Here is a 12,505-nt window from a genome sequence, read left to right as displayed (position 1 = left end):
TAGGTTACAGAGGATACAAACCCTTTGAAGATTTCTCTGAGTGGAGCCTTTCTCATGATTAATGCCCAAGAAAGCTTATTGATGGGTTCTTATTGATTTTAATTGGCTTTGCTTAATATCCCTAACCCAGAAACTCAATTTTAAGAAATCACACCAGATCTGCTATGAAGAGGTCATGTTATAGAATACTAAAACTGACTTTTCCAAAGGCTGCAAATGTAAGTCATAGATCAAATCTGAATTTACCTCAGTTTTACATAAGTTTCTCAATATTAATTTTCTTGTCTTCCATTATTGCAGAGTTTTATTAATACAGTTACCTTAATACATTAATATAGGAAAAAGAAAATCATCAGACATGTCTGTGACTAAATGCTCCTTTTAGTTTAAGCATGACATGCCTAAAGATATTTTTCCATCACTTATTAATTTATTACATGAGTATGTGTGCAAAACCTAAATCATGCAATTATGATTAATACTATAAAAAAATTTCTAAATATCATTACAATTCTAATGCAGGATGTCCAAATCAAGGCATTCAACTTTTCTTAACTAGTGGAAGAATTTGAAATTTTCATTGCTCACCTTTGGAAGCTTATCTCTTTTGAGGAAAAATGGAACTACATCCCGGCCTGAGTTTGATGGTAAAATTTCTCTTATATCAATAGTGTCATCAGACAAATAATAGCGAAGAACAAGTTCCCGTGGGTCAGAGAGCTGTGATTCTGGGTCATTCCACACACAAGAAAACCCCAAAACTTGTCCATCAAACTCCAGAAATTGTTTCAAAGTGTCAAAGCGCTCATAAGGGTGAAAAGGATTCGTGCTCTCCAGATATCTCTGGTAAAGGAGAAATTAAGAGAAATGTATTTTTAATTATTTACTCCTAAAAACAGGATCACAACTGCATGGTGCTGTCTAACCTTAGGACATGGCTTTAGGATTTTCCAATGACACCACACCATTTTAATATATGAAATATGATGTATGCCATTATCAGAGAAGTATTTACAATGTTGATCTTCCCTCATAAAAAAACATTAAACAATTTTGGATTGGTTTTAATCCTTGTTTTTTTTGCAATGAGGTCCTCTAGATCAGAGAATTGTTAAATTATTTACAGCATAGCTCATATTTTCAAGAAACTGCCTGTGGTAATCAGATGACTAGAACACCAAATAGCATCACTCTTCCTGATTTACTCCCTTAAAAATGATTTCTTACAGATAATGTGGTGTAAAGAATCAATTTATTCTTTTCCCTTTGGTATTTTCTGTTATTCAGCTTTAAAACATAGATTTTTAACTTTTGGTTCACGCTACACAGTTGGCAGGTACTGGGTGTGTTTATTCTCCTCTCAAAACACACCCATATGTCTGATAAGGAACAGCAAATGTTCAACTAAAGATACATTCCAGCTGATGTGACAAGGTGCTTCCTGCAGTCATGGTTCCTGCAAAACCAGTAGCACTGGGTTAAACTGGGTCCCAGGATGATCATCCAGTCCAAGGACTGCATTTCTATACTGTTAGTTCACTTCTATAAATAAAAAACACCTGAACAGAGTGTTTTTCATAAGTCCAAATCCACATGACCAAAGTGCATTAAAAGGGACAAGATAATCCTTCTCATCTACAAAATTGCTTCCAAAGAAGAATTGTGACAGACATTGATGAGACAATGTGAGCTGAACTGTCTGAACAGAAAACAATGTTGACTGTGGAGAGTTTATATTGTTGTCTAAATTTCTCTTTATACACTAACACACCTTCTGGCCTTAAAAATTTGAGAGGCAAAAGGCCCATTCTTTCAGAGCATCAAATCTTAAAATAAAGAGAGCAGAACCAAGTTATTTACCTTCCCAGTGCTCTCTTTCCTCCATATTGACCCTTGAAGATGCAATAGGCAAGAAAACACAGCCACAGAACCAGGTAATCCCATTGTCATCCACGGAATACCATCTCAAACAATACAGGAGGAATTTCTTCATGGAAAGGGTTCTTAAGCATTGGAAGGGGATGCCCAGGGAAGGGTGGGGGCCCCATCCCTGGAGGTGTCCAAGGAACACATGGATGAGACACTCAGTGATCTGGTCTGGGTGACAAGGTGGGGATTGGTTACAGGTTGGACTTGATGATCTCAGAGGTCTTTTCTAACCTAAATGCTTCTGTAATTCTGTGAAATATGAGTCTGAATGGTTTCCTGCACTTTCCACTGGCCTCATTTTCTATCCTATCCCATTCCTTACCTTCCTTCATATCTTCATTTTCTGGCCATGTACTAGGAGTCCAGTGAAAACCAATTTAATTTTGCTCAAAGTAGCCCAGAGCAATCAAAAAAAAATTACCTTCCACAAATTAGGTGGTAATTTTTTCACAGAAAAGTGAAAGCATAAGGCAGCCAGAATCTGCTAAATAACTTTTCTGGAATTTCTCAACAACTGAGAACAAGAAGACATAGTTTTTGTAATTTTTTGTCTTCTGAAGATCTTATTTCTCAAACCTTTTTTCCCTCTCCATTCTCTTTAGGGATTGATATGCCCAATTCTTGAATGTTTTGCTTGTTGTTAAAAAAAATATTAAAACCTAAGTGTGTTATGCAGTATCATACACATGACACAGCCTGACAGCATCAAGACAACTCAGCATGTGTTTATATACACAGCTGTTACCTACAGGGGCTGAGTAAGGGAAAAGAAACCCACGGCCAGGCTGAGTCACCACAACACAGAACCAGATGTGTTACAAATGCTGCTTTTCACTGGGGACTGCACAAGCCCAGCAGCATGAATGAAGAGAAATCAACTTGTTGGCCTGAGAGTGCCTCAGAGACACAGAGATTGTCCTACACATCTCAGTCACAGGCACCTTCCATTACTGCTGCTGAGGCCCACAGCAGTTTTCTCACTGGGAGTACTGAGGATGCCACAGGCACAGGGAATATTTGCTGCTTTCAGAGGACCAGGCTGGATCTGTCACAACAGGCTGCATGTGGTGGGCCAAGAGTCCTGAGAGCCAGGTCAAGTGCCATTTGCACTCATATTAATCAAGAAAAACAGAACTGAAAGAAACTTGTCATTATTCCCAACAGAAAACATCATTCCTATTACTATTCCCAGAGGGGGAAAAAATTAAAAAAAAACAAACAACCAATCCTGCAAAGGGAAATCCACATAGAATCTAGGAGTTGTGAGTGAGACTTCTGGAGGTGTGTGTTTGTGTATATGTGATCCCATACACTTACAAAAGAGGGAGGCAAATAAAACCTCTCAAGTCTTAAAACTGCAGAACACTGGGTTCTGTATGGCAGAAGAATTTGCTTTACACATGTAAAGAGCTGTTAAAAACATGTTGGAGTACAGATGAAAGAGGCAGAAGAATTTGCTTTACACATGTAAAGAGCTGTTAAAAACATGGAGTAGAGATGAAAGCTGCATATGAATAGAAGAAAGGAGTCTGCAGGAAGCCATGGGTGGGCTGGAACCACAATTCCAATTCTATCTTCCTTTAAACACTTTAAAAGTGTTTATTATCATTAGATTAGCTCAAGCAAAATCCTAATAGAACATGTAAATCACAGTAGAATGTGTAATAGGTACATCTTTCTTTTATTTTCAGTTTAGTACTTAAAGGGTTATATTATTTTTCCTAATTAATTTTATTCTGTTTTAAAAGATATGCAAACACATCCAGAGAAAATTATGTCTATAGTATGAGGCACATACCAAAATTCTTTAATCCAAGTTTTCTCTTGAGATTTACTATATTGAAATAGCTACTTTCTATTTGATATTAAAGAAATAACATATGTAATGCATATAAGTAATATGCATTCAAATCAAGTTTTCCTCAAATCAAGTTTTGAGCACTGCTGCCCCTCCTGACCTTTTGCCTCTCTGTGGTGTATGGGTCGTCTGGACGGCTTGCAGGAGGATTTAGTCTGATTCCTATTTTCCTCAGGAAATTTTTTGTGTACAGGTCACAATCTATAATCTTATATTTTCGGCCATAAAGGGTTATTTCTGTGTTGATATTGAAATGATACATAGTATAGAACTGATCCTCATGAGGAGGTGGAAGTGGAATCTGGTGCCGTCGAATAATAGTTCCTGAAAAACAGAGTAAATTCATTAGTAAACAATATTTGCTCTAAACATCCTGACAGAACTAGGTTTAGAGAAGAAAAACCTGCTTTAGCAGGGAAAAAAGTATGAATTATCAAGGGATATTGAACTGAGCTACCTCAAGGAGCACATGGAAAGTAGAGACAAGAGAGGTGAGTTGGGCTGATTGCTGGTCTGAAGCAAAGAGTGCCACAACCTCACAACCCAGTCTAAAAGGAACATTATCCAAAAGAGAAAGAAAGGAGAGGAGAGAGGAGAAAAAAGAGAGATATTTTAACTTTGACAAAGTAATCAAATACTTCAATTTTCTTATTCATAGTCTTTAAATGAAAGGACTGTTTTCCTGAGAGCATTGAATTTAATCACCTTTTGATGATTAAAAGACATTAAAAGACAAAGAAACTGCTCTTGGCCTATCAGCTGGAAACTCTCAAATACACTGATGGATTGGGTGATGCTTCAAAAGTACTCACTGCTTGTGAGCAAGAGACTGGAGCACCTTTCAAATGAGGAAAGGTTGAGAGGGCTGGGTCTGTTCAGTCTGGAACAGAGATGACTCGAGGTGGGGAAAACCTATCAAAGTTTACAGATACCTGATGTGAGGGAATGAAGAAGATGGAGCCAGGCTCTTCTCCATGGTGCCCACTGGCAGGATGACAGCAAATTAAAAGACACGAAATTCCAGCTGAGCACACAAACCCACTTTTTTACTGTGAGAGTGATCAAACACTGGAACAGGCTCTCCAAAGGGTTACAAAGTCTCCATTCTCAAAGAAACCCAAAAGGACATGGCCCTGGGCATCTGGTTCCAGCTGATTCTGCTTGGAGCAGGGGCATGGACTAGGAAATCTTAAGGTATCCCTCCCAACCTCAGTGATTTAGGGATACCGTAAATATTTTAGAAATAACTTACAGGAATTTTAGAACCAACTTAAGGGGTCTGGGGAAGAGAGGGGATAAAGAGAGAGAGAGAGCAGATGGGAGAAAGATACCTCTGTGTGCTTTGGTGTTTGAAGGGCTTTGTTCCTAGGTTAGTCCATGGAAATTCTTTATTGTTCACTTTATTTCCCTATAGACTAATTTGTATGAAATACCATTCTTTACTAAATTATCAGAGTTGTTTGTTAAGTTCTAATTCCTACAATGAAAATAAATCCTTAATTTTTCAGGGGAATAAAGCAACAAAGCAGATTTACTTTATGTTCCCATTAAAATAATTATTTAAGACCCATTCATCATCCTGATGTTTCACATCTACTGAATCCAACATTCTGATTACTGACTTTTGACTGTAAAATAAACTTGAACTTCTATCTGCTTTAGCATATTATACCTCTATTTAGGATGTATCCTCAGGAAAGATGTTAGAAAATGTGGGATGTAGCACATTTTAATGGGATGTAAAACTGCATTGCATTAGATTTAAAAAAAAACATATACTTTAAAATATTTTACCTGATCTTGGCTAATTCTTAGGTCAATCAACAGATAATGGGGTAAGTCAGAGCATGCAAATCCTGTTGAATCATCACTCTAACTAAGATGTAATGGTTGATGATTTTCTAATATGAGGTGTTTTCAGAGATTATATTCACTTCAGGTTTGGTGAATCAGCCTCAGCTTGTTTTTCATATCACTTTTAAGGATGAAAGACACATATCCATTTTGTTCTGAGGGAGAAGAATTTCTTTCCTAATAGAAAATGTCTTGTAAAGATATTATCTGTAGCTATCCTTTGCTTTTATTAGGTATCACTGTGCCTCATGTACACATGTAGAGGGTACATTTCATAATGCTGAATTTGAAATTTAATAAAACCTGATCAGCTGGGGTTAGGTCTCATCATTTTAAAATTGTTCTTCCTTCTGGAAAATAATACATTTCGTCTAGAAATTTGTTGCAAGATGTTAAAGGAGCATCTGATTGTGCAGTTTTCAGGTTGCTCAGAATGAATTGAATCCTCATGGTTCTTTGGTTGTCAGTTTATTGAGCAGGACATACAGAATCCTGATGGTTCTTTGGTTGTCAGTTTATTGAGCAGGACATTCTACTGCACCAAATATTTGCATCTGGTCAGACTAAGGCTCTGCTCTACTGTGCTCTTGTGGTGGTGGCACTAAGCTCCCACACCATAATTTGCAGCATATCTTCTTTGCTCTTGGGGCTTTGGGTTTGTAGAGGGTACATTTCATAATGCTGAATTTGAAATTTAATAAAACCTGATCAGCTGGGGTTAGGTCTCATCATTTTAAAATTGTTCTTCCTTCTGGAAAATAATACATTTCGTCTAGAAATTTGTTGCAAGATGTTAAAGGAGCATCTGATTGTGCAGTTTTCAGGTTGCTCAGAATGAATTGAATCCTCATGGTTCTTTGGTTGTCAGTTTATTGAGCAGGACATACAGAATCCTGATGGTTCTTTGGTTGTCAGTTTATTGAGCAGGACATACAGAATCCTGATGGTTCTTTGGTTGTCAGTTTATTGAGCAGGACATTCTACTGCACCAAATATTTGCATCTGGTCAGACTAAGGCTCTGCTCTACTGTGCTCTTGGAAAGGGAGTTGAGGTACTGCTTTTCTCTGACAGTGGTGGTGTCACTGAGCTCCCACACCATAATTTGTAGCATATCTTCTTTGGTCTTGGGGCTTTGGGTGATTTGGCAACCCCAGCAGCTGCTTGAGGAGATCTCACTAGCAGTGAAGGCCTTTTGACAAGGAAGCTGGGCAGAAAATGGTTTGGTGTCTGCTGTTTCTCTTCTCTGCAGAAGATATTAAATGGTATCCAGAATTTCCTCAGCACAGCTCTCTGACTCTGCACAGCTCAAGAGTGCATTAGAGAGAGGAGAGGAATGAGTAACACCTGAAGTTTGTACACACTTTGCTTCACAGAAAGGAGGAGAAGCCACCGCTATTATTCTTGCAACACAAAGAATTAATCCCAATAAACAAGGAGGCTTCTTACATTCACTTACTCACCCTTCCAGAACATAGCAAGGTCATGATTTGGCCACCATCAAATATGGCAAAATCACAATTATTTCAAGGCCTTGGGGGAGGCTTAAACTCTTAGATAATCTGTTATATTGGAGGAGCTGATGCAACTTCACTTTCCCACTTGTACTTTCCTCTTCAGCCAGCCAGCCTTGGGAACCCAGCCAGGAGGCAGCTCCACTCTCTTTTTCAGCTGGCTGACCTTGGGGAAACCAGCCAGCTGCTCCACTCTGCTCTGGCTTGCAGGGTCTGGATTGCACTGGAAGCTACAGTCATCCCCACAGGAACAGAAATGACCTTTTGATAAGACAGTATCAGCCAGCCACAGTCCTGTTAACTGGGAATTATATGTACAAAACACTTGCAACTGCCATACATAGTCTGGCTCTCTATGGGAGAATTTTATTTTTTTTTATATACTGAAAGAGTAATTATCATTCTGGCTGTGGAAGAAGCATTTGGAGTTTGTTATGTGGTCAAGTTTACTGTCCTTTTCTCCTTATCTTGACTTGGGCCTTGTGCACTGTGATTTTCCTGCTGTTTCTTGCTTTGATTCTGGTTTCTCAAGTTCAAGGTCTCTGCATTCCCTCCTCAGTACAGACTTCTTCCAATGTTTCTGATATTTGCTAAATAGCAAGGCAGTATCCAAAATTAAATAAGTTTAAATTTCAGCTATTTAGTAGCAACCTTGTAAGCCCAAATTAATGTCCAAGAACAGCAGCCAATTTCACAAAGCAGTTTTTAAAGTCACTGAAACATTTCCCACAGATCATTTACTTCATTACTTTGAGATTTTGATCAATGGTAAAAACACTTTTTCTTACTTTTTTTCTCTGAAGCCAATTTGTTTTACTTTTGTAAAATCATAATTCAATTTAGAAATTCTTCTAACTTCTTTGACCACTGTTCCTTCACCAGATCTTCCTGCAGTCTGTAAGCATGTCCAAATTTCTTTCCACAAAACCACAAGCACTACAAGAGTGCAATGGGAAACTACTGCATTTCTCCAATCCCACCATTCCCAGACAATCAAAGTGTCATTTGTGGGTTATGGCACAAGCATTGGTAATCCCATGGCCTTGAGGCATTAACCAAAGATATCCTTGATCTACCCTGTCACAGCTCTACCTTCTCTCCAAGAAGCCTCCCTAAAACAGCCATCCCAGCTGTCAGGTTTAGATCTTTTTTGATAGGGCAAACATCCAAGTTAATGTGACCAGCACCTTCTGCCTTCAACAGTTCAATTCTACTTTACCCATCACTGGTTTTTGCTGTTCCTTTACACAACCCATTTCCTGGCACTGCAACTCTCCAATTCTTCACACAGACCGAGCCCATCCTGCTCCTGATGTCCTCACACATTTTTCTTCAGGCACCTGTGCTCTTTTGTTCAGTGCAGTTTGCCTTTTAGCAGCCCAAGCTCTCCTACAGATGAACTCTCCTCTACAAATCCCTGGAATTTTAATTAACTGAAAAGCTGTATTTCAGCAGATGTGCAGAGAGCAGCATAATGGTCAAGATCCTGAACTTCAGCTCAGTTCAGCTCCTCACCCTGTTATGACCTTTTCTGTAAGATTATGGGTAAGATTTTCATTCCTTTGTGCTTCAGTTTACCAGCTTCACAACACAGTTTGTTCCACTCCTGTTGTTCTTGGGCTTAAAAATTCCCAGTCAGGATAAAAAAATTTAAACAATGTAAGATAGACAGATAGATAGACAGAATTATATTAAAAGGAAATGGGACAATACTTTGTTGAAAATGGCAACACAGTTTCACTCCTGTTGTTCTTGGGCTTAAAAATTCCCAGTCAGGAAAAAAAAATTTAAACAATGTAAGATAGATAGATAGATAGATAGACAGAATGATATTAAAAGAGGAAATGGGACAATACTTTGTTGAAAATTATAAGATTAGCAGTTCATTATTTAGTATGTATTTTTAAGAAATTGCTTTTGCATGTATTCAACAACAAGTATTTAGAGCTTTAACATAATAACTTTGTCATTGGTCTTCAGTTATGGAGCATGAGGTCAAACTCCAAGTGCATGTGAGTAGAGAATCCTCTGATGGGTGTCTCCATCACCTCTTTCACACCACATCATATTAATTTCTAGGACAACAAGAATATTTATGTAGATGTTTATGATAAAGTATAGGCTCCGTATCTATGCATCAACTGTGAAGCCCAAACACATTCCAAATAGTCCTTGGGCCTTTCAATCTACAGTTTTTCTTCCTTTCTAAATATAACCAATACACAGAGCTCCCTTACCAGCCCAGGAATCGGTAACAAATAAATTAATACACTTTGGAGATCCTAGAACATTTTTTTTTAATCCATCAGGTAAATATGTTGCATATATATATATTTAACCCACATGAAATACTCAGAAAATCTCATAGAGACTTTCAAAACATCCTTGCATGGAAGATTGAGAAAATTCTTCTTTCTCTCTAATACTATTCAGTTAATTTTAGGTCTAGTATCAAACGTGACTCCAACAACCATTAACACAAGATATAACCAAGGAAACAGGAGGAAATTGTAGCCTTCCTGTCACCAAAAGAACAGGACTAGACTGCCAGGAACATTAGGGCTGAAGAGGCAGCCTGCACAACCCATAGTACAAAAACAATGAAAACAACTCCTTCAAAGGAATCAGCTTTGAATTTGCTTTATCCTGCTCTAAAGAATGTGGCTTCCACCTTCTCTCTCAAAGGCATCACCTCTGACTCTCTGTACTTCCTTTGTCAGTGGACATTTCCTCTAAGCTACAAACCCCAGAAGCAGCTGCTCCCACACTTGGGGCACACAAGTCAAGGAAATGATGATGTCTCCCACATCTTACATATGGGTGCAGGCTGTGGGTAAGGGAAAGAGCTCCAACATTATTTTCTTCACATGAAAAAGCACGTGTCCAGATAGGAGTAGGATGAGGTTTTGTTGCATTCAAAATCCCTGTTGATGAGCCTACAAAACTTCTGGCAGGAACAACTCAACACAGGAACAGCAGTGCCTGAAATACCATTTTAAGGGATTCACAGGCAATTTTATCCCAGTCCTAACAGTAATGATGCACTTAACACCTTTAAATATGATCATATTCTGTGAACAACTCAACACAGGAACAGCAGTGCCTGAAATACCACTTTAAGGGATTCACAGGCAATTTGTCCTAACAGTAATGATGCACATAACACCTTTAAATATGATCATATTCTGCAGACAAAGAAATTTGATAGCATCTGCTGATCTGGGAAAAGAATAGGGTAGTTAAATGGTTAACTTATTTTTGAAAATTGCTGTACTAAGAATGTATAAAATGTACAAAACATCTTTGGGGACTGGGAGGTGCAGTCATCCCAAGACATCCTGCTTCTCTGGATTATATCCCTTGAAAACTTTTAATTCTGGCAGTGACCCATAAACACCAAGAGGCAGCAGCTGTGTTCCCCCTCTGCAACAGGATGTTGACTGCTAGATCACATTTTCTTAATATAAACCAAGTCCAGTAATACCCCAGTAAATCAGCACAGCAAACCCTCCTCCTGAAGTCCTCAGGCTGGTCCCAGAGCAGGGCTGTGACACTGAGGCAAGGCAGCTCCTCAACTTAAAAGGCATCAAGGAAGAATTACTGTGCCAAGAAGCACTTTAATCATAAAAGAACCAAAAGCCAGAGGCACAGAAGACTCTTGTATTCAATAATGGCAGAGACACTGAAGTAGCTCATGACCAATTACAGAGCTGCTGCCACAGAACTCCCTGTCAGTGCCAAGAGGGGATGAGCCAGGCTCAGGAATGGAGATCTAGAACACAAATTGTTTTTGCAGGACTGACACAACACTGACAAAGACCTTACCACCATGATTTCAAACTACATTATTAGAGGAAAAAAATGTATGTTTGAGTATGGGAGAGGTTCCAGCCTTACAAAACCCACATATTGAGAACCTAATACAATAAAAAAGTTCACATCATGATCTGTAACAAGAAAAGACAATTATACCTGTGCACTTACACCCCATTTTAGCTTATTATATATCCTTTGGAATGGACCAAGACTGCAGAGAAGAGAGATATAAAGGGGAGGAAAAAAGGTGCCAATAAAAACAGATACCTTGATTTATGCCACTGTCTTTCACTACAGGCTCAATCACTTGAATTGTATCATCTTCAGGGTAGAAATATATTTTACAGTGTCTGATTCTATACAGCTCTTGATTTTTTTCAGGCACTTCTTCTTCAAAATAGGCATAAAAACACAACACCTATGAAAAACAATAAATAAATATAAAGCAGCAAAATCTCCAATGCTTTTGCAAAATATGTCAAATAAACTTGTAAAGGTCATAAGTAACTAAATGTATGGATTTCAGGAGGTAGATTTATTTCTCAGAAATGTAAGAACAGAAATTCACATTAAAGCACATAAATATAAAATTCTTTGCTTGGCATTTTTATTATCACAACATGTAAGCAGAGATGGAACTCTAAAGTAAAGAAATAAATCAAATACAAAACTATCAGCAGGTTGCTTGGAAAATCTTCCAAACAAAGCATTTCTGATAACACAATGAGCTGCCTAGGTACTGAAGCAAATTTTAGACTGCTATTCTATGAATTACTAGAAAATACAGTGCATGATGACAGCAATGGCTTTACCATCAAGGTAAGTGGAAAGAGTTCTTTTTAAGCAGATCCTGCAAATGTTCAAATGAATGGTACTGAAGACTATCAAATAGAAATTATATTTTTCAGGAGGCATTTACAGCTGTGCGATGTTGGCATTTCAAAATTTCCCTGGTTCTGCAGTTCAGTGAGTGGGGAAATCTCACAGAGTGCAGCAACTTCTCTTCATGGTCTCTTGTAACAGCAATAATGCAAAAAAACCCCTCCTTCACAGGGTAGGTACTCACTGGCCCTCATACCTGGAGATCCCAGCTCAAACTCAGACACCATTGCACAAATTTGGCACTTCTTGGCATCAGTTTTTAACCACCAACACCAATGTTAAGGGAACATGAGAGATGTATCTACTTCCCAGGGCATTATCTATCAGGATGCTTGCTTTGGTAAGTATGTGCAGGAAGGCATTCATTAAAAGAGGTTTCCATCCTGTCTCCCCAACACATTTGAGTCAAATGACTGTTAATTTATACTTAATTTTCCACACTAGTTATATTTAATAAATGCAATTACCTTTACTATTGATTCATCAGACAACCTGAAGCATTGAAAAAAAGACAGTTTAGCCATTCCCTATGTTTCAACAAGCATCTAGCAGACCATGAGTTGGATATGTTTGAATCTAATAAGCTGAGCTCCCTGCATGGCAGAACACACTGGTTAATAGTCTGCACTCCTTTTGCACAAGCCTTTGGGAATC

General features: G+C 38.3%; 1 protein-coding gene across 1 annotated transcript in view; it reads right to left on the bottom strand.

Annotated features, from left to right (window-relative positions):
- The window catches only part of EFHC2 (EF-hand domain containing 2), a 57,145-nt gene that overhangs the window by 33,923 nt on the left and 10,717 nt on the right, over positions 1–12,505 (bottom strand). Inside the window, exons 3-5 of the mRNA XM_039729330.1 lie at positions 11,237–11,389; positions 3,888–4,111; positions 589–843 (exon numbers count right to left, since the gene is read on the bottom strand). Of these exons, the coding sequence (XP_039585264.1) occupies positions 589–843; positions 3,888–4,111; positions 11,237–11,389 (632 nt within the window). The remainder of the gene's footprint in view (positions 1–588; positions 844–3,887; positions 4,112–11,236; positions 11,390–12,505) is intronic.

Source organism: Passer montanus, unplaced genomic scaffold (genome assembly GCF_014805655.1).
Source record: "Passer montanus isolate IOZ18808 unplaced genomic scaffold, ASM1480565v1 scaffold69, whole genome shotgun sequence".
NCBI lineage: Eukaryota > Metazoa > Chordata > Aves > Passeriformes > Passeridae > Passer > Passer montanus.
Note: the sequence above shows the minus strand (reverse complement) of the source record. Positions and strands in the feature narration are given on the sequence as shown.